A 27362-nucleotide genomic window follows, 5' to 3' on the forward strand; every position below is an offset into this window, starting at 1 on the left:
TCTTTCATACCGAATGAATTTGGAAAAGATATCCCATATGCAGGTGAAGGTTGGTTTATTGATGCAAAGGTGGCGGACATTTATAATTTAAGATTTTAAATCGTCTCATTTGTCATAGATTCTGGTACGGAGCTGATCACTTATATCGAATTCGAAGTATAAGTCATAATGAAAATGAGACTCAAACAGAGGAAGCCTTGCCTGTTGTTTCTTAAATTTCTAGTTCTGGAGGATTCATTAAAGGAACCCAATCAGAAAAAAATGGAATGTTATTGGAAAGAACATAATCAATATATATCAATGTGAAAGTAAATGATATGCCTTCTTATATTCTTGTTTTTGATAAGTGTCTGAAGGAACTCCGATTCATATGAAAATACAAAGAGAGGTGAACAATTCATTCTGGAATGCCAATTATTGTTGAAAAATTTGTTGTCAATTAAAAACTCCACTCATGAATACTGATCCCTTGTTCGTCTGTGTAACATGTTTACCCTTTTCATAAATTATTAACAATATGTGGTATGGTGAGCGTCTAGTTGCTTACTTGTTGAATGCAACAACATGTGCAATGAAGATTTCACGGTGATCAACTATTATTCACTGTCTTTTTTATATTTTTATGTATTTATTTCATTTACATTTTGAACTTAAATATCCTAGTGTCACTAACATGACTAATGGGGAATACATATAGAAATGTACCCATTTGACACTCACACAAAAATTGAAGCAAGGCAGTGGTTCGAAAGTATTTCCTCACCGCTGAATCGATTTTATACAGTTACGATCCTTAGTCGGAAAAACAAATCCTTATATTAAAAGTCACCAAGTCACTCCCTCCAATTTACAACGTATGTAAAACCACAAAATAATGCTTTTGATGTCATTGTTTACTTAAACTAACCAACACATTTTGAAAATGAAACTTTTGGTGAAAAAATAAATACATTTAGACCAATTTGAGCCTAGCAGGAGTTTTGAACTCTTCCGAAATACATGAGTTCATTCCTGGTTTATGCAGTTCCAGTTACTTTTCTAAAGTAGTATATTGATGATTTTAATCTTCTTTTTTTCTTATTGATATGGTGTCTTCTCGTATATTTTTTTTATTGTTTTGAAAAGTTTGTTTGTGTGTTGTATCGTTACACCACTATCCCATGTTAGCGCCTTCAAATATGTTAACCCCGCTACACTCATTATGTGCCTTTCCAAAGTCAGAAGCCTGTAGTTCAGTGCTTGTCATTAGTTCATGACTGTAATATTTGGTTTCCGTAAATCTGTGTGAATATGTAAAATACTGGAAATGAACTCAAATATTGCCGAGTAAAACTTATCCAGGAAGTGTGTGTGCGCCACTGATGTAACTAGTCGTGCGAGATAATCTGCCTTAAAACTTTCCACAGTTTTTAACAGTTCACACACAATAAGTTCCAATCAATGATAGTGTGTAACAAGTCACTTTGCAACAACTGGAGAGGTATCATTTTACTGTCCATACTGAGCAAACTGATCTGTAGCACCATCAATAGCAGAATGAAAAATGAAATGGATAAGATATAAAGAGATGAACAAGCTGGCTTCAGACAAGAAAAGTCATGTGAAGACCAAATAGCCACATTGAGCATTATCATCGAACAGACAATAGAATGGCAGACGACACTTTACCTAAATTTTGTGAATTTCCAGAGAGCTTTTGATAGAATTGATCACCAGGTCCTTTGGGACATTCTTGGACACTATAGAATTCCACAAAAGATCATAAAAGAGGAACGAAAGATATCAGGGGGACAGTCAAACTCATAAATTGAAAATAAACTGACGCCATTTCTAAAAATGAAAAAGACAAACAGACAAACAATAGTACACATGACACAACATAGAAAACTGAAGAATAAACAACACGAACCCCACCAAAAACTAGGGGTGATCTCAGGTAGTCCGTAAGGGTAAGTAGATCCTGCTCCACATGGGACACCCGTCGTGTTGCTTGTGTGATTACAAATCCGGTAAATAGTCTAATTCGGTAGGTCACATTCAGAAAAGGGGAAGGGGATTGTAGTTACGACGTAAGGAACATATCCGATATCATTTGTGAAACGGTTATTCCATAACGGTCAACCAACTCGTGATGGCGTCCGTAAATTTTCCGAAGTGATGATTTCAACTTCACCATTTGGAACTCTTGTTTTAATAGCTTCCTAGTGAGCAGCAGCCCTCTATCAAGAAAATCATGATAGGAAATACAAGCACGGGAATATCGTATCAATTGGGAGATATATACACCGTATGCAGGTGCTGCTGGAATGTTGCTACTTAGAAATGGAAAGTTCACAATTGGAAAGCTGAAATCATCTCTTTTTGTCGTAAAGTTTTGTTTTCAACCGACCCTCATTGTCAATTTCTAGATGTAAGTCAAGATATGAGGCAAACTTAACTGTATCTGTTGTATCCTGTTTATCATCAAAATGATAAAACTGCTATACGACCAATTTTCCTGTCAAGTTATACACGGTGGAACTATGACCGAACCATTTCCCTGTTACAACTGGAATACGTCAAGGGTGTCTTCTCTCTCCGCTCCTTTTCCTGATAGAAGTTAACTGGGTTGGTAAAACAGCCTACAAAGATCCGAAAGGCATTGGATGGACTCTCACAACACGTCTAGAAGACCTAGAATTTGCTGATGACATTTCCCATCGCTTCCAAGATGCACAACATGAGACAAAGTCTTGAAACAGCAGCAAAACAAACACGCCTATACATCAACACACAGACAACAAAAACAATGAGGCTAAATACAAACCAGCAAGACTGTCTTAAGATCGACGACTCTACTGTTGAAGATGTACAACAATTTACTTACCTTGGAAGTATTGTCAGTGCTTCAGGAGGCACATACAAAGACATATCGGCGAGAGAAAAGACGCCACAACAGATATTTTCCATGCTTAAACCTTTTTGGAGGAGTAATGCTTTAAGAACAATCACAAAGTTAAGGATATTTCCCACCAATGTCAATTCAATACTCTTATACCGATCAGAAACCTGGAGAGAAACAGCTGCATCCATCAAATCTATCCAAACTTTTGTCAATAATTTTTTTGAGAAACATCCTCAACATCAGATGGCCAAACAAAATATCTAACAATGAATTATGGAGATCCAAACAACAGCCAACAACTCAGATAATTAGAACAAGAAAGTGGAAGTGGATCGGACACACTCTCAGAAAAAAAGACTTAAACATTACCAAGCAAGCCCTAGAATGGAACCCCCAAGGACATCGAAAAAGGGGGAGGCCAAAAAATACCTGTAGCAGGGGACTAACAACTGAGCTAAGAAAAATTGGGAAGACCTGGAAAGAAACAAAACGAACAGCCATGGACAGAAAGAGTGGAAAGAAACTGTAGTTGACCTATGTCCCCATTGGGACGAAGTGGATTAAGTCAAGTAAGTCAATAATAGTTTGTGGAAAACATGAATGTTTATGTCAGTATTTGTTGATAACTTTTGTGAAGTTCTGGATGGTCTAGTATTGAATTCGATGTGATGTTCAGTGTGGATGGCTCCCAGGTCGTTCACTATTTTGTACAGTAGTACCAGACGTTGTTTTCGTCATTTTTCCACAAGAGGTTTCCATCCGAGGTAACATTTTGATGGATAGTCGTCTCATTGGCAATCAAACCACATCTCCTTATTTTTTTAAAGGACAAATCAGAAATATTTATATTCTCTCTATAGCGCAATCACTCCTGTGATGTTTTTTGGTTCGTCTTTTGTTTTTTCAAATGTGGTCATGTCTGGATCTCATCTAGATCTGGCTTTGTTGATAATAGATTCCTACAGGTACGCGGGTTACGGTGAGTTTGGGTCACAGTGTGTCCATGGAAACATTGTTGGAAGTGTCGATCAGTTTCCGTTTCTAATTCATGATTACATCTGTGTCTTGAGTTTATTTTCATTAGACTGAATGGTTTTGGGGGGAAATCGGTACATTTCAGTGTCAATGTTATATGCTTCCTATGTCTCTCTCTATCTTATGAAGATACAGATACTAGTTCTAAAATAATAAATGGTGCACAATGTTATAACTTATATATTTTGAAAAGCAAATGCATCCATTTGACATTTATTGCTATAAATAAATATTCATTTACAATATATCAAAGGAAAATAATAAAATAACATCTTATATACATTATGAAATGATAATAAATTTGATGCTAAATATGGTACTGGCATAGGCTTTAGTTTTGATGAATTTTGGTCAGCAAGTAAGCATCTCGTGCTACAGGTAATCCAGCACCCGCTTTACAATATCATTGTCAATCAATAAACAATTACTAGTATCAGATTTGTACATGTATCTTCTTCAAACTTAATGCAGACGTGTTATTTTGTCTTCGAGTATATCAGATATGCTTGCTGCCTCATTGTTCATCCGTATTTATTGTCCTTATTATATAATATCTATGTAAAAGAGCATAGTACCAATTTATCGATAATTGTGGGGAAAATTACAATAACTTTAAAATGTTGTGTAGGTTAACCTCTTTCTTCACTATATTTTCCATATGTGATGTTTTAGAATGAAACAGAAGAAATTATCGGGTTCATTAATTCTCAACCGTCGTCCTAATAATATCAACCTTTCTAAAATTTCGATATTGTACCAAAATATTATCAATTGCGGTGACATTCTTTGATAGATGCAATTTGATTTAATTTAACTTTGATTCCACTTGTGTATTTATTGTCTTTAATACCGGTATTACAGAGGTAGGTGCTTATTATGCCCCACCTACAATAGTAGGAGGCACTATGTTTTCTGGTCTATGCGTCCGTCCGTTCGTTCGATCGTTTGTTTTGCTTGAGGTTTAAGATTTTGGTCAAGGTAGTTTTTGATGAAGTTGAAAACCAATTAACTTGAAACTTAGTACACATGTTCCCTATGACATGGTCTTTCTAATTTTAATGCCAAATTAGAGTTTTTATCCCAATGTCACGGCTTATTTAACATAGAAAATGATATTGCAAGTGGGGCATCCGTGTAATGGCAACACGTACTGAGAACACATTCTTGTTCTGGGTTATTTTTGTACGAAAATGAGAGAGAGAAAAAATGGAAGCCCCGTCAATTGTCCATGTGCCTATCCCAAGTCAGATACCGCGTCAATTGTTTTCTTTAGTTTTATCTAATTTGATTTTGTCTTTTATTAATTTGGTTTTGACGGAAGATCTTTAGTAAAATGTATTCCTTGCGTTTCTTACTCCAAGCGAATATAATCAGACTCATTGTTAATGATATTTCCGTCCATAAAAATAAAATGTTCTCAAAATTTGTAGTTTGTGTGGATAATACAAAATATAGGAGTCATATAGACACTGCAAAAGAGGTTATGAACACTCTTTCCAAAGTTCAGAATATACATACATGTATGACTATCTTAAAAAAAACATTATAACTACAATTACGTTTGGTTTAAAAATCTAGATACGCAGGTGTTTGAATCTTTAAATTTAAAAAACGTTTCTACGTGTTAAGTAATTTGTGGGATTGCCTAACATTTATAACATTTGCAGTAATTTAAGGCATAGATACAATTTCAGGATATTCATTGTTTATACCTGAATTAAACGTTTCTAGCATGCGTTTCTCTCTTGTGTCTATAAAATAAAGAGATTCACTGTCTTAATTCGGAAATATAACGGCAACAACAACAAAAAAATGTCGGCGGTTATCTCGCTTGAATAAGCCTTTTTGTTAATTCATCTGTTTTAAAACCAGAATTATTAACTTTGAACTATGAAAGACTGAAATGATCGGGAATGATGCAATATAGATATGATGATATTAATGAAAATACAATGCAAATAATTCGACATGAAAAGAAATACACAATGCTACAATAGTTCACAATATTAAAGTAAGCAACCAACAAATTAAAACACAATACATAAAATACAAAGGGATGCTCAAAATCAGCAATGCAACCTATTGTTTGTTCCTACTTTCATACCATTTCATATTCTTGATGCAAAGTTTTGAATTATTTGTCACCAACATTCACTGTTTTATGTCCGCTTTACATGTATAAAGCATAAACAGTAAGTAAATATCTCATGAGCATGAGAAATGAAGAGAATCACATTAATTCTAAAACTAACGGCTAAGTATTGTCGTACAAAGTAAACTGAACACGCGCTGTATACTTTCGTTTTTGTAGACACTGACAAACATGACAAATGACAGCATGTCACGTGCAAGTTGAGTCTGTGCACACTGTAAATAATTATAGGAACAGCCGATGAAAGCATCACTAACGCAAGTTTGGATTTCATTTTGATCCGTTCGTCAATAGATATCTATATTCACCCGTAATTGTATGCAATGATATAGTTTCATTTGATTATATTCGAAAAAGCCATCCTTTATTTCGTTTTTTCATGGCAAACCGCAGGTTCAAACAACCCAGTTCACCACTATCTTCATCCAGAATTCTAAAATTCACTGCATAATCTCCCTGAAAGTATAAACATATTGAGAACTTAAAAAATAGTTTTGACGTCCCTTTATAACAAAATGATGGGGGAGGGGCAATTGAAAAAAAACAAAAAAAAACACAAATGACTAGAAAAACAACAAAAAATAAACAAGAGTTTCAGTGCAAAACTCGGAAAACTCAAGGTTGAGAAATACGAACCATACCAAAACCAGGGTGAACTCATGTGATCCTGAAAGGTAAAAAAAATCCTGCTCCACTCTTGGCATCCGTCGTGTGCCCAAACAAGAAGCATTTGGAGATATCTAAATCTTTTTAGACCAAAAACAAATATACGAAAGCAACCGATAAAGACATCATAGTTTTTGTTTTTGAAATATTTCATTGATTTAAAATGCATATTTCATTTTGTCTCCACATGTTTACCTAAACAGTTTCAATAGATTCCTCGTCAAGATATACCGAACTACCCAAATGTCATGGCTAAAATTTACAGTTCATTAGACTAAAATATCATTATAAAGTGTCAGGTAATTCTAAAGCATGAATTTTGCGATGTAAATAGTAGTATTGCTAGCTGTCATATAACGAAAGGAGCGTGTGACCGGTACTCCATGTCAAAAATTTTGACTTTGACATGGTCATACGCGTAAATAAAAGTATAGTAACAAGCTACGACCTTAAAGTAAATAAACAAAAGATACAAAAACTTTCACTGTTTATAAACTATATCGATTAAATCGTCAATTTTCTGGAGTCATGAAGAGGAATACGTAGATAGACATTTACCTACACGTACCTACTTTATCTCGGTAGATTATCTTAAAGGGTGTAAATGTTATAAACAGATAAGTGTCATGTTATCGTGTCAGGGTAAAAGGTGTTGACAGAATTCCATGTATATATCGAATAACCTTGTAATGTATATATTGCATGATGTTTGTTATGTTTTGTAAATGTTACAAGATTTTCATTCAGGATAATAACCCTTGTAAGATAGCATGGCAATGTAAAGAAAAAATAACTGACAGAAATTTTCTAATGGGAAAGATGGGATGTGAAACAAAATTACGTACACGAATAGGAAGACGAAGAAAAAAGGCAAGGAATAGTGCTGTTAATGTCGTTCTTCATCTTATTTCCTTTAACATGGAGCAAAACTCTCTATTCACAGCACGATATCTCTATGGTATTCATATCTTATATCTTTTATTGATTTATTCAAGAAATATGTGCATAGTTTCAAGGTTTTAAAATTTCGTCGTAGATGTGCATTGCAATTATTTCCACTTCTGCATGCGTTGAGTTGCAGCAAGTGGTACATGTACTTTAAAATAACCAGTTAAAACCTGGACTACTACTTCAAGACATATTTGTTTTCGATAATACTCATTATTTGCTGATGTATTGGAAAATAATGAGACTTCATGAAAAAAAAATCTAAAACATCTGCACGCGGTTCAAAACTTCTCTTGTCAGTTTAAATATAAAAAAAATCGTACATAAATAATTGTTCTGAAATATGACACGATTTACCCCTTTGTCAAACCACAGTTATATAAAAATGGACTTGATTCACTTAAAATAGTACAAACAAAAGTCTTACAAAAAACAATGGAAGTTTTCTTTGAGATTCTTCTGGTCTTTTTTTTTTTTTTTTGGTTCCGTCCCTCATATAAATATCTTTAAGAAGTAAATGAAATAGATCGACAAAAAAATCATTCATATTACCGATTTAAAAAAAGATCTTTTCAAAACAAAACGAACTGACACGAGTTAACATTTCAATAACATTTTAGTTCAGAAACCACATAGTCGAGACGAAGCAGACCTGACAGGAATAATAAAAAAACGATGTCTACAAACAAACTTACTTTAGTAGTTTTTAATCGGCAGTTTGCACATTTCTTTATTCTATTTAAATAGAAGCTTTTAACGCTATTAGAGAGAAGAGAAAAAACTGTTTATATAATACGGTAACGTATAATTACTTGTACTCATTAGAGAACCATAGGTTTATCTGTTGTAAGTGGAGGTTAAGCGTGGTTAATAATGCGTTATTGAACCTTATAATAATTTGTTAGCTATTTACCGTCTACGAGACATATTGTGTTGTTCTTCTATGTGAAGGAAAATAGATAAATATTAATTATTTGTGCTAAATCATCTAATCATTTTCCGCTATTCAGATTCTGATGTAAAATACAAAAGAAATGTAATGAACTAGAACTGAGAAAACTAACAACACGTTGTTTAACAGCCTTAGGCTTTGCTTCCTAGGTGGTCTATTAAAATACACATCACTGTCATTTGAGAGTGTTGGCCGAAACTCTTTCATATTAATCAATTCATGATAAACGCCTCTTTCTATCGAGATGTTCTTTATACACGTGCCACTAAATTGACGTTAGTTGTGTTTTAAAGTAAATGTATAATTCAAGGAACGACCAATTAATTACGTATTTAGAGAACATCAAGAGGATGCTGATTTTATATTATAAGCAAAATTACTTGGCACTTTAAACAGATTTCTTGACATATTTAAAATTTCCCACATAGAAAAGAAATGATCTTTTTCAAGACTTAAATTTTTTTAAATATACTGTCTATATCGTTCCTATTTCTGTTTTAAATTCTGCAATGAATTCAAAAGATATATCAAATTGTAAAATTCATATAAACGTTATTAAGAAGATACCTACAAAATCGTCAGCACCGTCTACGGTCATAGAACAATAATTACAAATTTTAAAGCAATTAAGGGACAATGTTTATCAAGCATAATTATTTTTTTGTAAATTGAAGATGTGGTTTGATTGTCAAAATGAGTAATTCCAAATTAAATCCATATTACACGTCACGGTTCAACATTCAACAATGAGCAAAACCCTACTGAAAAGTAAACTAAATGACCCGGGATGACAAAACGTAAAGAAATCAAAAACAGAAAATCAACACTTTATTCGAAAGTTAAAAACTTCCTTTGAAGCCCATTTTCAACAAATGAAAAATACAAGACTAACATATCGATCAGTTCTCTCCCAAAGTACTTAGTGTAAAGACGTCATCAGATGAAACTTTTAAGCATGACCTTGTGCAAAGCTAAAATGTTAGTTGTTTTGTCGTGTTGCGCTCTTCTCTTTTTAGTTCGTCTGTTTTGCAGACTATTTTTTTGCTTATGCGTAAATGATTTTTTTCTATTTATCGAAGAGTCGTCTGCTTTCTGCGAGTCGACATACTGTTTTAACACTCAATTCCCCTACTGATGATATTTTGTAAACATTTTATTTTTCATCCCAATTTGTTTGTCAAATTTCACGCTTTCAACATTGACAAAGGTGTAACAATAAACTAATCATTCTGTTTTCCTTTCACTGTATATTTCATTAACACAACAACAAAAATTAACCAAAATAGAAATAAAGATTTATCACAACTTCGCATATTAGGAATTGATGTGTTTTTCTTTTATACTTACACATGACGTAAAAATATGTAAAGATAAGCAATGAATTGTACGTGACAAAAATAAACCGTTTACTGCACGATTGCAGTGTTACAAAATGACGTCAGAGCTATTTACCCGTCAACTATAACAATGGTAGAAGTAGTAGCCTGGGGTCCTGGCTACTGATTAGCTCCGCTACATGTTATCGACGCAGTATGATTGGGCCAGGTTTCCAGGCTATAGAAGTAGCTACTTTGTACCGGAAGTTCGAACAAGATTATAGTAAATTAGATTTATCTTTAGATGATCACTATGATGAAAGATCTCGATGTCTTGATTGGCATATGCCCTGTATCAGCTTGACACTGACGGAAACGATATACGAACTTGTTTTATTAGTTAAACAAACTGTTTGATCGATATCTGCCTCTTTTTTTTTTTTGCATTCTCTTAACAAAAATTTTACTTTATATATATGTCCATATATTTGCTTATCTTTTCCATTTTTACATGAACATTATAAACAATTAACTCGGATGAGGTTAGTTTTTTTCGGATTTTTTACATTTTATGAAGAATTATAAATTGAATACAACATATACCATATACAAACTTCAATACCGTAGTTAGTTCTTATTGTTTCATTTGAAAAATATTTTCGAACTATTTCTTGATAAAATTTTGAAAACAAAGTTTCACATTAATCTTTAACCGTAACCATCTAGAGCCGATACTACTGAAATTGTTTGATCATCTTTTCATGTTTAATTACCCAAAAATGTTAACTGTGAGTATCGCATTTAAGGAACGACCATTTAGCTTCCCAAAAAAGGGGGTGAGTTTTTTCTAAAAAAAAAAAATGCTGATCTCCAATTTGATAAAATAAAAAATTATGGTCAAGCAGATGGCATAAAAATTCTGAATCAAGGTTTTCACCATACCTTTTAGTGCTAGATTTGAAAAACAAAACCATGACCCCCTGAAGTTAAATGGTTGCTGACTTAGTTCTTTCAGTTTTGTGGTCATAATATCATTTGATAAAACAATACACCTTGAGTTAAAAAAAAAAAAAAAAAAAAACAACATTGCTTTGTTAATTAAATTTAAAAAAAAAACCAACACAAACACTCTTTTTTTAAGATAACATCCATAAATGAAAATGACTCGTTTGATTTTGTAAAAAGGAGATTTTTTCTTATTTTATAGATAAATTACAATTGAGATAAAATCATAAAACTGTGATAACTTTTTTGTTGTTGTTAAAAATAACGCATTTAACGTTGAGTACATAAAAAATAACTTATTTCTAATGTTACTAAATGCATTATTAATCGCTTCTGAGAAAATATTTGATTAACTACAATATCTATGAATTGGTATCTTTCTATATATTTTTTTAGTTCAGTATGCTTTTAAATAATGTAAAACTCCGTGCAGATAAAAAAAAATCTTTTTAATAGATTTTAAACTGATTTATCAAAAACGCTGTTAAATACTATATTTTTCTTTTCTTTAATTTGTAAAATTTAAACAGATTCTCACAGTGGTATCTTTTAATATAAATAGTTTACTTGTTTTACCACACACGAGCTATTTTTCATAAAACGTATCAATAAATAATCCTAAAAAGTCATTATTTTTCTTGGAGGACATTTAACAATATAATGCGAATATGCAAAATTTAATCTACTAGGAGACTACACTCAATTAAAGTACACATTTCCACAAGACCATTATGTTTTTAATTTCATTCAAGTTTCTCATAGAAAATTATACAAATATTGATTTTTTAAGCAAAATCAATCAAAAGTCACATGCAGTGATGAGTACGAGTTGACAGGTATCTTTTTGTTTAAATATAAATCATTTAAGTTTTAAAATATTGCTTATATTTTAAGAAAGGACATATACAAACGAATTTAAGGTCAAACGAATGTTGGTACATCGATACAAAAAAAGTAAAATAAAAATAAAATACCGAACTCAGAGAAATATTTAAAACTGAAAGTTCCTAATCAAATAACAAAATCAAAAGCGCAAACAAAGCAAACGAACGGATAACAACTGTCATGCATACATGTATAGTACCATTGTTTTCATAATTTTGACAATTTTTTAACTTAAAAAATAATTCAATTACTTTTAAAAGTTTATTTAAGAATTTTGTGATGCTATAACGTTTGTATCAATAAATGCAGTTTTTGCTTCTATATATCACATATCAATGTACATACAGTGACCTACAGAAAACTGTTGTTAATTTATGTGTCATATGGTCACTTGTGAAGATTTGTCTCATTGGCAAGCTTCTTCTTTTTTTATAAAGACGGCAAAGTTATTGTTTAAAATACAAACATGTGCAGTTTCTTTTTTACAGATGTTTATCAAACAAACGATACATTCAACGTTCCTTCAAATACAGTTGTCATATACTAGTAATGCACTGAAGTGTCAGATTTCTTTTTCTACAAGTCATTGACTAAACTTCACTTTGACTTCGAAATTACTCTGAAGTAATCACAAGTTGTATTAGTGTTAAAAACTACAGACTGTCATACAAGTGATAGGTTTAGCTAGTTATAAAACCATTGTTTTCTAATATGAAACTGCCTGTACAAAGTCTGGAAAATGATACCGAAGTGCTGACTACTGGGCTGTAATCAAATGGCAAAATCAGAAGCCCAAACACAAACACGAAGACATAACGAATAGATTTTCTTATGTAGAAAAATGGTGGATTAAACCTGATTTTATAGCTAGCTAAACCTCTCACTTGTATTACAGGCATATACAATTCCTATATATTGACAACTCAACTGGCGTTACATTGATAACAATACGACTTATCAGTGACGTTCAAATTAAAATAGTTGGATGGTCAAACACGTACGAAGTCATAGATAATATATATCAACATATATAAAGATATAAAAATAAATTATGCTTACTCTTACTTTGACAAAAGAGCCAGCATATCCACCTATTCTAGGTATATTTACAGCTAGGTTTTTCACACTAAATACTCCAGCATGGAATGGACAATAACACTGAATATCTAAATGTCTTAATCGTTTCGGACATCTTTGTCTCTTTTCAAATCTTTCTAAATTTTGGCAAATATTGTCATACGTGCTGAAATATAAATCAAAAATGTTATATATGTTATTTAGAGATACATTTTGGGAAATATAAGAAGAGAGGAAAGCTACATGTATAAATAAGAGAAAAAAGATAGAAATTGCTTTGAAGCAAAGACATTATTCTTTGATCGCAGTCTGATGAAACTTCAACATAAGCTTCTAAGGGTTATATGAAATGTATGTCACATAGCCTGTATCTATTTTTCAACACTTGCCATGATATAACAATTCCAAATTTGTTGATAAATCAATTAGTTGCCCCTTTTTATTACTGTGTATGTACTTGTATCCGTTTGTACGATAGAAACCCCACACATCCATTTGGTAAATATGTATTGGGTAAGCTTTTAAAAATTACGTTTCGATTTGTTCATGCTTGATACTGTGATTATAAACATTGATACATGCTTTACATTTAAGTTTCCATCAGTCAGAAGAGAAATGTGTAATTCTATTTTAAAGCAACAACAGCTTGTATAGAACACCGCGACTTAGATCGCCAAAATTGCTGCCCCAAATTTGATTCACTATAAAGGTATAATTTTGTAAGTATTATAACATATTATTTGCACTTGATGTGTTAATATGAATAAGAATGTATGTGTATACCCCAAAAAAACGTTATGTATAAGGATACAAAGGATACAAAGGAAAAATACACGTTTGCGATAATAATACGAAAGACTGACTTTCACCAATGTTCAACTTGTGTCGCTGCATATGTCAATACGAGGTTAAGTACGTAGTATGATAATGCACAATGTAAACTATGGTCCCATATTTTTGTTTGGGATGAAGCGGCGGATATCTATATGACGTGTGTAATACTTTAGAAATGAAACTGATACGTTCTTTTTGTGTATAAATTACTTAATTTTATAATTATATATTTCAAATTGTTATCCTCAATTTTGAATTTTGGCCCACATTTAATTTTACACCTCTAAATTTGAAAATTGTTTGTTATTGTTAACATTTACTGTTCATACTGAATTCATAAAGTAGTTAAATTAAAATAAGTACAAAGTGAATGACATCTATCATAAACATGTAATTACTGTGGACATAATGATATATAAACACCATATTAAGTCCAGTAGACCGCACACGTCGTCAGGTTCCACCCTGATATATACAGTCAGTTCTATAGAATCAAAACTATTATAGAAAGCAGATCTTCTCAATTACATCTTGTCTTACGCGACATCCTTGCTCGTACAAGGATCTTCTACTCTCGTTTTCTATAATAGGTATCTCCCATTATGTTAATTGGTCCACCTAATTTCAACGCTTTGTTATATGTTACGGATCAAACAGAGTATTGCGAATTAAAGTAGGGACGACGACTTATATTTTATCAAAGCGCGACAAGTTTGTATTGTCAAGTATTGTTATTTCAGAAAACATCGTTCAATATATTGAAAACAAGACAACAAATTTAAGTTATTTAAAAGTAGAAAAAGGGTTCGGTCTAATTCTAAACGAAATTCCCAACACCTTACACTTGGTTGGTAATTGAATTTTTGGACTTATTGTACAATCCACCTAGAGGACAGCGTTTTTTGTGCTCCTATGATTTAAAAGATACGTTTTGATTGTAAATTTCAATTTTTGTTATTATAAATATGCAAACACCAGGATGTCATCAAACATAATAAATGTATTTCAGTGTTCTGCATTTATCGCGTTTTCTTTTAAAAGTTAATTAAAACTTCTAAATGTTATCCCACGTCTTTTGTACTACCATATAATATTCTTTTTCTTAACAACTTGAAAGATTTCAAATCGAATATTGACAATTTCTTCCTTTATTTCAATTGATGAGATAATATTTCTAGATGATTATCAAATCAGTGAGGAATTCTTAAGTCAATGTTCATCTAAAACGGTCATTTTGGTCTGAATATCTCTAAAAAGACTAAAAAAAATAATTTGGAATTATTAAATGCAGTGCGTTCAGACTTTTCAGTTGAAGCTATTTACCTTTAAAAATCACCATCATACTGCATTGTCTGAAAAGCTGCTGAACAATACTGAATTGACTACACGGGAATTGTCTGATCATTACTGGATTAAAAAGAAATCGAATTGTCTGATCAGCATTGCATTTTCACCAATGAATAAGTCTTAAAATTAACTGACTTATATATTGTTCCTACTTTTCAGATTATGTAAAGATTGAAATGACCGTCTAAAAAAAAATGAATTTCCTCTGTTACCCTTTTCAATAAATTGTCTCTTACGCACATACTAAATACATTATATGATAATATTATAAGTGCATGTTACTTACCATGATCCTATCTGGTTTTCAAAGCACGGTAGACTAAATGGAATTCTGTTAAAGAAATATTTTGTAACTTTCATCTCTATAGAAATACGTCTAGGTAAGTCATGTGTAATATTTCCCGCCATAGAAAGTTCCAACGTTCCTGGCGTAACTATGGGATTCGGATGAATTTTTACGTGATGAAAAAGTATAGGTCGATTTGGATCAGAACCTGTAAAAGAAATAAAATACTAATAACAGAATAACATTTTGAAAAGTCTTTTTTGCCAATATTTAATTTTTATGAATCAATGTTTGACCACTGCCCATTTGATGTAATCCTCTGAGATTATTTTTATGTATTAATTTTAATAATTCTATGACAGTATTCTTGAAATTATCTGAATGATTTTGGCTGCACCTTAAAATGAAAATGAAAATGTCAAGCAGGCAGATAATTGGAAGGTTGTTCTTTTTGAGATAAACTAGATTTTGTTTAACATATTTGCCATACTTATAATTATTTGTGGAATTTACTTTCCTTATAAGCTCTTAATCCATGTCATCTTCAATGGAGCCTTTGCGTGGGTATGGATAAAATAATAAATAATATTTGACATAACTATAATTTGGCATTTTAAGTCTCTGATATCCTTTTTTAATTCTTCATTTTCTCTGAAGTATTATTGACATTTGTTTTAAGGCATTTACTTGATGCTTAAACTAATACAGCAAAAAGTAAAATCACAAAAATACTGAACTTACAGGAAAATCAATTCGGAAAGTCCATAATCACATGGCAAAATCAAATAACAAAACGCATCAAAAACGAATGGACAAGAACTGTCATAATCCTGACTTGTTACAGGCATTTTCAAATGTAGAAAATGGTGGATTAAACCTGGTTTTATAGCGCTAACCCTCTCACTTTGATGACAGTCTCATCAAATTCCGTTCTATTTACATTGATGCGTTAACTTAACAGACACAATAAATAAAATAGTCAAAATATGGGTACATCAGTCATCATCGTATAACAATTTTAAAAGGAACAATTTAACAGAACACAAAAACATCTATCTACAAACACATTCATTGATTTGTTTGTCTGACGTCAGAAAATTTTATATGTCACATTTTTCTGTGAAATGAGAAGATATGTTTTTATCTTATTTTTTAGATTCAAGAATTTGATAGAGAGTTGCTGCCTGCTTATAAGGAAGCTACTGAACCAGGAGTTCCAAATGATGAAGTTGAAAGCATCACGTCGAAAAATCAACAAATGTCTTCACGGGTTGGTTGACCGTTATGAGATAATGATTCCTGTTTCACAGATGACGACGGATATATTCCAACTGTTGTTACCCACAATCTCGCCCTCTTTTCCTTGAATGTGACTTACCGATTTAGTCTTATCACCGTATTTGAACTTAAAAAGAAAATTACAACAATACCTAGCTCCGATGAAAAATTAAAAATTGAAAGTTCCCAATCAAACGGCAAAACAAAAAGCTCAAACACATCTATAAATGGATAACAACTGTCATATCTATGACTTGTAACAGACATTTTCGTATGTAGAAATCTGGTTTTAAAGTATCTAAACCTCTTAGTAAGCAACACGACGAGTACCAAATGTTAAGCTGGATTTGCTTATCTTTCCAGAGCACCTGATATCTCCTCCGGTTTTTAATGGGGTCGATGTAAAGTTGTCTGTTTAAAAATGAAAACGGTATCATGCCCGCTAAAATGATGTTTACAATAGCATACACAAAAAAGTTTCTTTTCACGCAAAATACAACTTATAAATCTAAGATAACAAAATCTAGCTAGAGAAACATTCAAATATAGTTCTGACTTATGAATTTGTCTTTTAATTGTAGTACTTACTGTCATTTATTGCAATTTCATTAAACGTTTAAAAAAATAGAAGTAAAACATATTGCCATTAATGGTTATATTTAGTAGATCGCACCTGTTTTACTGTAAATTAAATCGAATCGTTCAATTGAAAGTAACTATCCACGTAAGTATCAATTAACATGTTGAACAAATGCCTACCGCATTTAATGATGTTTTCTTTTCATCATATATTCAGTTAAAGTCGTAAAAGACAACAGTGTGTCAAAACAGGAAGGTATCAATCATTTTATAATAGGCTTCAAACGTCTTGTTCTTCTATTGTTCATTCATTAATGCGCGAGTGTAATTGTTTTAGTTATTAACGTTAACAAATTGTAATTAAGTACCTTTCTGTAGAAGTTTTGACCTGTCTGTTTTAAACAGAATCTCTACCTTGATGTGCAATAAATCTGCCATCGACGGGCCCTGATTGACTTCAGTTCATTTTAGATTTTGACCTTTTCTTTAATGTTTGGTACGAAAATAAGAACGTGTATTACAATACGACACTAGGGACGGGTTAAGACTACGTGTCTTTTATGCAACATTTCAACGTAACGATACGGGTTTTAGAAGTGAAATAAAGCACGTGAAAGGAAGATTGAAAATTTCACATTGCATAACTGAATTCTCTCTTTAACTGCTCGATATTTTATCTTTAACATACAAATGTCCGGTTTGTTGTCAACCCCAAGGGGAATATATAAAAAAAAAATCTTTTGAAATAAACTTATTACGTTTTTCACAGTCCTGTTTTTCAAGTGTTTAGGCTTAAGCGATCTTAATTATGTTACATACAGAAAAGAGTTTCGCACGAACGAAATCTATCAAGTGATTTTTTTTTTTTCTATTTTTGTCAAAGAAAATTGCTTGTTGTCGTAATTATATATTGACGTACTTTTAGTTTTCTAACTGGTCAAAATAACCAGTTAACAGGTGTGTCAAATGCCTAGTATTTAGCAATTGTTGTGACAGTTTCAAGTGCCATTCAATTATTCTCACATGAAGTTTCAAGTTGACATGCTCAATATAATTACAGGTTTATTATATCACAGGAATTTCAAGGAGGTGACCACTATGTCATTTCATTTACCGAATATGTTTACCACAACGACTACAGTGATCTAACTAAAAACCACATATTAAATAATATATCATGTGTTGACCACAAATTAACACTAAATGCCACATTTATGTTGTCGTACTTTGCCGTTTAACTTGCATACTTTAAATATCTACCATATTTCAAAGGTTAAAAGAAATGGAGTGTGTCTGTGCATATATATTTATTCATTTTAACCTTATATGCATATGTACAGCTTCGATAGGAAAAATGTCGATATGTTAAATTGACGTTGGAAAATATAGTGGCGTTCCGTTTTGTCTTTACAAAATGAAAAGTTATATGATAAGAGAAGCACAGCAAGTTCCCACTAGTATACTCCCACATAAATAATATCAAACAAAACATAATGACTTTGATCATTTCTTTGCATGTCAAATTAATGTTTAATTCTAGTTTTGATTTTTTATTATAATTGTTATTGTACCGTTTATAACTAAACAGGCCTTGTATATTAAAACAATAAAAGAGATTGGACAAATCATATTTGAGACTTTATTGTAGATATCTGACAGTAGCAGTTTTAACAATAAATTTATTACCAATCTCTGCAAAGAAAAAGATTAAATATCTCATTGAAATTTAATGATGTTTTCAATCAAGATTTGTCACTTTTTACTGGTAATGTTCTTAAAGAATACTAAATAGAAGACTAAGCTATATCATATTATTATAGCTAGAAATAAAGTTGTCAATGACATGTCAAACTGAATTATAAAATAAAATGAAATTTCTTAATTTGATGTAGCCAATCCTTTATAATTTTGTGCAATCAAAACGTAAAAAGTGTTTCAATCACATATTTCTTTTGAAGAAATACCTATCGATAAGATATAGGAATTGTATTTCAAACGATTTGGATATGTATTGCAATGAATATACGTAGTATAATTACACGAATGGGTTAACATATACAAAATGCTGCTTCACCAATTTCAATTAAATCTATCAAATACTCCATAGAAACTTGAACTTCGTTAAATATAAGTGCATTTCATGTCAAAGGTTGGATTAATACAATAGGTGTATGTTTCGTATGTTGGCCCTTCGCTGTAGGTAGAATTCGTTACCTAATAACAGATTTTTTTCTCACCTGGCAAAAAAGTGACATTTACATGTTTCTTATACTAGTGCTACCGATTAGTCTTACAAACAGTCGTACCTATAAAAGTTTGAAGTATTGACAGTTTTTCACAACTATTTGCAGATTTCATATTATTATTTTCTCACAACCAGCGACAACGAATAATATGGGTATGAATAAAGCCTAAAGAACGTAAGGATGGTTTATTCATTTCAATATTTATATTTCAAAACTTCATAGATAACTGCGAAAAATCACATTTTAATACAAATAACAAACTTTATAATTTGATGAAAGAGTTCAAATAGATTCCTCTATAATTGTTAAAATAAGGCAAAGGCAAAGAGTTAATAAAGTAAATAAAGGCAACAGTAGTTTCGAAATTCATAAATCGATTGAGAAGAATATTTAGTATTGAGATAATGCAAATAGTTTTCATAAGAAACATCAGTTTAGATTAGTGTTGTCAACGGTTAACCGGTTAATCGGTTAACCGGTCGAACGACCGAATACCGAATACCAAAAACGCTAACCGATTAACCGGACTTTTTTCAATTTTGATAGATTTGATATAAATTTGTATTGAAATCATAAAATAGTTATGTTTTATTTAAAAATTGTCGTCGTGGTAATTAATTTGACAGATCAATTGCATTGTCCAGTATATTGATTGCTATTGTTAAACCTAAAAACATAAAATTAATTAGAACTTGTCTCTCAGCTCGGGTCAACATCTTAAAGAAACATAATTAGTATACATGTTTTTTTTAACAGTAACTTTAAATCAGTAATAATTTTACGATTTACTTCATTATTTCATTTTTGATCTAATATTGTGTAGACCTACATCTGAATGTGCAATCTCCGTCGTGCAAGGCTTAATCTTGCTAACTTGTGAAATGCTAACTAAAAAATTGTGAAATGCAAAAAAAAATGTGAATGTACTCAATGTATACGTGATAGTACGAATAACAGTCATGCTTAATCATTTCAAATTGAAACACTCCACATTATTGACAACAAAAGAAAAGGAAAGAATAATCGGTTTCAGACATTTTCAATTCTACTAGATCAAGAAGTTTTATTTTTTATTTTTCAATCTGAAGTTGGTACAAACGCTATAGTTGATACGGTGTATTTGATTATTAAAAGTCAAACTTCGCCAGAAATCCTCACAGACAAGCCTTATAATGCCAAAGGACAAACATCAATTCTAAAAGCGTAATTTATGACTTGGATGGAAGGTTGTCAAATTGACACTTACACCACATCCTAAATGATAATCTTTGTGTAGGGTATTATAGATTAGGCTTTCAAACACCAACTTAAAACTACCGGTTATCCGGTTAACCGGTCGAACGATAATCCGAGTAACCGGTTAGGCAAAAGTGTACGATTTGACAACACTAGTTTAGATCGAATCAGAACAGGTTGAATTTTAAATCCGGTTAAGCGACTGCGTTATGCATTTGCATTACCTGCTGATCACTAAATCTGGCTCAGACTCTTTGTGCCTGCATAATAGAACTTTACCGCAATGTTTCAACATTTTATATAATATTAATTTACAGAAAATAAACATACCAAATACATTTCACAGTGTCAATGTTGGCACCGGAAAAATAACATACTTCGGTTAAAATTCAGTGCAACATTGTTAGGTTTTGCTGTAGCAAATTTTCGTGTTTCTAGCAGTGGGATATGAACCCATACTCCTTTCTTTGTCGGCTTTATCTATATAGTTGTGTAACACACTATAAGTAATGTAATTTGGCAGGGGATTCTTTCAGATTACCTATATTTTTGTATGTATTTGTCTGTCATGAAGTATGATAATAATATACAGTCCCATCCATGTACTTTATTTTATACACTAAATATGTGACAACTTTGTGACAGCCTTTCTCAATGTTAAAACTAAGGATTTGACATTACATGTATATAAGTTCTTTAAGCATTTCTTTAATCTATATTCTATCCTAAGATCATCTAACTCTGCACAGGTGGTAGAAATGGGATAGCTTCATATATATAAATAAATAAAGTGTCACAGCAGGTGGCCCTGTTTGATCTATTGAAAATAAAGGTATCTAATTAATTTAGAGAACCCTGAAATTAATATTGTTGATAGAATGTGGTCAATTGACCGCAATAATATCAGTTCTTCTTTGTAAATTGTTTACTATTCCCTCAATCCTATTGTTTATTGCATTAATAAACACACCTGAACTACAGTTAAAGATATCATAGCACTCCGTTACTTCAAACGTAAATTAGTGTAGATGTTTCGTCTTTTTATAGAAACGAAATAATGCACTTTATACGTCCTAGAATTCCTTTTTACATTGGTAATACCATATATGTGCCGGACCAGATGAGTATTTGGAACCATACGCGTCGCAGTTAAATTGACATGAGTATAGTGTACTGCAGTCATATTACGATATTGATAACTTAGAACTACTTAAAATACCGGAAATACATCCACGTGGCCTAATACTCTAATATATCGTATCACGCAGTAGCTATACATGCCAGCTGTTCACTCACAAGCAAAACTGATTGAAGTAAACCAACTTCAAACGACACTGCACAACCAAAAAGTGCAATCCCAGAAAAGCAATAGTGCTTTGTGATGGTGAATGTCAGTATGATCGTAGATACTACAATACAATAAAGGATGCTGAGCTTTTGTTTTTGCATTTGATCTGGGACTTTCCATTGAGATTTTCCTTTGAATTCGGTATTTTTGTTATTTTTCTTTTTTCAAGATGTCTTGATTGTTTATACCCCACAAGTATAATATACTCATGTGGTCTGACCAAACGCGTATGTTTGGACCATTTGAATATACACATATGGTCATGACCAAAAGCTATGACTTAAATACTCATATTGTCCGGAAAATATCATAGCACTCGTATTTCTTCTGACTACGATTGACAAATCAGATTTTATTCTTCCATTGGTACCTTCCTTCTCTTTTTCAAACTTATTTTTTATTTGATATCATATAGCAAACCATCACAGCCAAATTTTTTATATACACAGTATCCATATATTACTATCAATTCTCTATCTACTTATCATGGAATACTATATACTATATATTCTTTAATATTTGTATTTGAACAGTAAGTAAACATATCATAACAACATCTTAAGTGTACCGAACATGATAGGCACAACGAAATATATATCAAATGAAAATGTTTCCTTTAAACAGGTGTTCGATCACATCCGAAACAAATAATCTTCAAACTTTAGCTGTGTATATTCAACTTAGACATTAATTACGTAATTTGAATTTACTACTATAAAAAGACGGAAAGTTTACCAGGTAAATTACATGGTTCTAACTGGTTAAATCATTAATTCATTATCATAGTTTCCTCAGAGAGAGTAATATGTGTCAATGGTCCTCGTTATATGACCATTACATCAGGAAAAAGCGTTAAATCTTTTAATTTAAATAAAGAGGCAATGGTCATCCGTGACATTTTGAAAATACCTAAGATCTTAATGAATTTAAATGGGTGCTTTGTCACGCAATAGACGTCATTGTAGGACCAGGTGTGTTTATATTGCTTATTTTTCACCATAGATGATAAACTAAGCCGAATTGTTTGTGCATATTTGAAATTGTTTGGTCTTTGATTTTTGGGGTTATCAACCTGCTGAAACTAGAGAGACGGAGCTTACTTTATTTTGTTCAAAGTTTCTGTTGTTCTGTCCTTAGATACGTATTTTTATAAGTTGGATGGTCACATCCCTTAGAAGCGATTTAATGACTGATATCTTTTTTTAATACTTTTGCGGTGCAACTAGTGTTAATTGAACATGAAGTTTAATTGCTCATCAACAGTGGTTAACCAATGTCAGTTCAAAAGTTTATGTTATCTGCAACTATACAGATAGTATCAATATTTTTATTTAGAAATTGGTACACATATTTCATTAATTATTTTTTATACTTATTTATTTGTTTTGATGGTATGTTTTATAGCTAAGCCTAGATGCTTTTTAAATTGAGCTAGTTTAGTTTTCATAAATTGATGAAGTCATAAAGCAATGACGTCACGATCCTCATGGTAAATGCATCAAGTCGCGTTTAAAGAAGATTGACATTTACGGTCTGATTTGAATAAATCAATACAGGTTTTGTAACAAATGCCATCCTACTTTGCCTGGTATCTTTGTTTGCTCTAAACCCAATATGATTTCACATTAAAGTAATATAACATTTCATAGCGCGCATTACTATGGATATCCTATTAAAGCAAGTTTAAAGCCACATTTTCATAATGCTTACAGTATTTTAACCCATTATTTTAAGGTGTTTTCCATCTAAATTCGGTCAACGATTCTTATTAGAATATCAAACATTTATCTACCCTTTGTTATTCCGTTTTTGAATTCAAATGACGTTTTTTAGTTACTCCATATAGTTTATTGTCAACTTAATAGCTTGCGTTGCAATTTTCCTGTACTCAAATATGAAGAAAAACATTCTTACGTTATGAAATTACAAATTCATTTTAGGATTTAACAACTAGAATCACTCTTTGAACTCGACAATAACGCATATTTATAGTAGCGTTGATGTTTTAAATAGCCTCTCTCGATCTATAAATATAAACCAATTATCTTTTCTACTTATCAATGTTTTATGGAATTTCCTGTTATTAAATCAATAAAGGTAATGAGGCTAGGTTATCTTGATAATTGATATCATTGATATACGAGTGGAAAACGGTTGGCACTAACAGAAATAAAACAAGGAAGATGGAACGAGGCTGCTGAAAGAGCATTGGATCTTTTTATCCTAAATATAAACAAACTGTACAGACCAACAAAGAGCTTTAAATAATAACTTAATAACTTAAGGACAGACTGCACCAAATGAATAAAAAAAAATAGATTGATGCGATGTGTTTGTTTTGGATTATAAGAATTTGCCTTAAGATTTTAGTCGTATCTGATTACGTTTTGAGTTCTGTCCAAAAAAAAAACAGTTAGGAAAATCTGGACCAACACTTCCTTGAAGGGGTTCATCTCTTAGAATCGATTTTAGATATACAAAACTTGCAGAATTTTAACCCCACCCCCAAACTATTTGATTTAAGTTTTTTTATCCTACATCGATCTTTTGATGTCGTCCCTAAAATATATGGGTTTGAAATAGATGATTGGTAGTTCTTTAAAATTGAATTGCATTCTGGTAATATCTCTAATAGTCAATATCTAACTTACTTTCAATATATTAATTTTAAAGTGTTACAATATGTAGCATACGTTTAATATATATAACTGTTCTCTTATTTTCCAAAAGGCATACAAAGACTTTATAATGATTGTCAGATAATTAACAATAGGTCACACTAACATGATTTTTTCCCAATAATTCTATAAGCTTTAGGCTGGCAAACGTCTTACTCTGAGGTTTTATCTAACCTATATTAATCAGGGAAATAATCTTAATTTTTCATTCCTTCTTCAATTTGGTTTAATGAACAGTTTGTTAACGTTAGAATTACGTGTGTTCCATCAATAAATTCAACTTTGATGTACCTGTTGAAATTTTTTATTCTCAGATGTGAATGAAAGTTAGTTTCATTCAATTCAGTTAATTAAATTTCAAGCAATTATTTGTTTTCATTTATAAGTTCCGATGCTTTAGTTGTGAAATAAATTATATACAAACGATCGTTTCTTTTTCAGATTACTTCGACGTACTTTAATTTATCAATGTCGTAAATAAACATGTGTGGTTTGAAATCAATTTCATGTTCACGGACATTGAAATTGCACGTTGCAAAAGCCATTTCTTTTTCAAACAAGCCAAGATATACGACCTGTGCTTTCTATTTTATTATTAATCTGTATGTGAATAAATCAAATCTGAAAATAAAAGATTTAATCTTATAAAATGCTTCCCATCTTCCAAAATAAATCACTGCCAAACGATCAGTGTGGGATAGATGTAGGGGGTTAGGTATATTTCATGGAGGTAGATGTTTATTTCATTTGGTTGAACCCAACAATTAGGTACAAAACATCAGTTGATTAATTGTTTTAAGACATCAAATGATCAGTCCGTACCAGCAAATGCGTATAATACTAACATTAACTTGTAATAATTGAACGTTAAATGGACATTAACTATTCACAAATCAGATAAAATTTGGGTGATGCAGTACAAAACTTATATAAAAGTTTAGCATATTGATGAAATGTCACATTTGAAATAAAATAAAATTCACATCTATATTATAAAAATGGAGGGCTTTTAAAACAATTATTTGCCATTGAATAATTATGATGATCGGTGACCTCAACTTTAAATTCGACGAAAATAGTGTTCTTTTAACAAATCATGCGTTTGAAAATGATCAATAAAAATACTTCAAGATATATGCATCAAATGTATTCCCTTATTGTTAAAATTACTTTTATCAGCAACGTTTGTATAATGCTTCATCAATGTTGGTGGCTATAGGCGAAACTTTTTTCTAATGGAATGAACAATATAAGAAATACTAATATACAAATAAACTCCAACTCACCGCAGTCTGAAAATTTGAAGGATTTGTTGTCTCTTTTTCTCCTGCCTAGTATAGTTGTACACCCAGTCAATAAAAGAATCAAAACTGGAAATAAAGTTATCTTGTTGTGATTAAAATTAACCATTATTTCATCAAAGCATCAATAATTAAAGTGTTATGTCCAATGTCTTATCTTATGTCATACAAATAATGATATTGAATCCAACTTTTGTCTGTAGAATATATTTTTGTTAATTAATTCAAATATTAATTAAAATTTTCGTCATTGAGCACCTTTTAAATATATCCAGTAAATTCCTCTGCAATTCCATTATTATTGAATTATGCATATGACAAGCGTTGATATCTAAGTGTCAGAATTCGTAGAACATATTACAGTCGCATGTTCATTCGTACAAATATTTACAGTGATCGGCAGATCACATAAAACTGTTAAGACCTCACACATCGAAAGCAGATCGGACGTCCCGGGGAACACCCCCACTTTACTTTACCAAAAGTTAAATGTTCTGGGCAGCGGCTAAGTTGGAAGGTTGGATCACTTCACTCCATATTTACAAGATAAAAGTTAACCTTTTACAGAAGCTACTGAACCGCATAATTATCTTGTATAATATACATTCAGTGTTTAATATTGTTCGCTTGTAGCTTTGATTTACTAAACCGATATTTTTAAAAAGTTTATCCTATTTGTCGATATTCATTATGTGCATAATACATGCCAACACTGATTTTAAACTATCCAGTAGCAAATTTGCTAAAATGTATGGAGGTTTATATTAAAAATGTAAAAGTGGCGGTCAGTCAGAGGCGTTTTATTAGATACTACTGGATTTACCACACACGTCGTTCGTTAAACTTGGCAAGTATACGAGATCAGGATGGGAAAGTTAAATGTTTTGAACCGTTACACTTTTTTGCAATGAAATATGCAATGAAAATTATTTATTTCATCAATTTTTTATTCAAACAATATTAAAGTATTGAAATGCTATTGGTTTTTATTTATTTAAATATTTGGTATAAAAATATCTATCGATTTGATAGGAAGATTAGATTATGGAAATAAACATGTAATTAATTGTTAACCTGATACGTACATTATTTATGTTTACACTTAAATGACATACAGGTGTTTATAGAGAGACATTTCAATAAAGAAGGTACTCTACTGGTTGTGTGCCACCTTTCTATCAAATATGTATGGCAGGTCTACTTGAAGTGTCAACTACTTTACCTCCTCTTGCCAATAATACATTACTAGCTGTGTCAAATTGTTCAATTGATCTTCTATAACTTATAGATAATGTTTCAAGCGTATTTT

At 31.4% G+C, this 27362-nt stretch overlaps 1 protein-coding gene across 2 annotated transcripts; it reads right to left on the bottom strand.

Moving 5' to 3' along the window:
- Positions 1 to 4120: 4120 nt before the first annotated feature.
- Positions 4121 to 26868, bottom strand: LOC139485670 (ganglioside GM2 activator-like). 2 transcript variants are annotated; one of them, XM_071270301.1, is made up of 4 exons: positions 26039 to 26868; positions 15388 to 15595; positions 12909 to 13086; positions 4121 to 6527 (listed from the first exon to the last, which is right to left on the bottom strand). In XM_071270301.1, the coding sequence occupies exons 1-4, from the start codon at positions 26160 to 26162 to the stop codon at positions 6414 to 6416; spliced, it is 624 nt and encodes a 207-aa protein (XP_071126402.1). In that variant the 5' UTR covers positions 26163 to 26868; the 3' UTR covers positions 4121 to 6413. The 2 variants fall into 2 exon arrangements, with proteins under 2 accessions (XP_071126402.1, XP_071126401.1); XM_071270300.1 differs by having other exon boundaries at positions 12903 to 13086; positions 26039 to 26565.
- Between the last annotated feature and the right edge of the window lie 494 nt (positions 26869 to 27362).

This window comes from Mytilus edulis, chromosome 8 (assembly GCF_963676685.1).
Source record: "Mytilus edulis chromosome 8, xbMytEdul2.2, whole genome shotgun sequence".
Taxonomy (NCBI): Eukaryota; Metazoa; Mollusca; class Bivalvia; order Mytilida; family Mytilidae; genus Mytilus; species Mytilus edulis.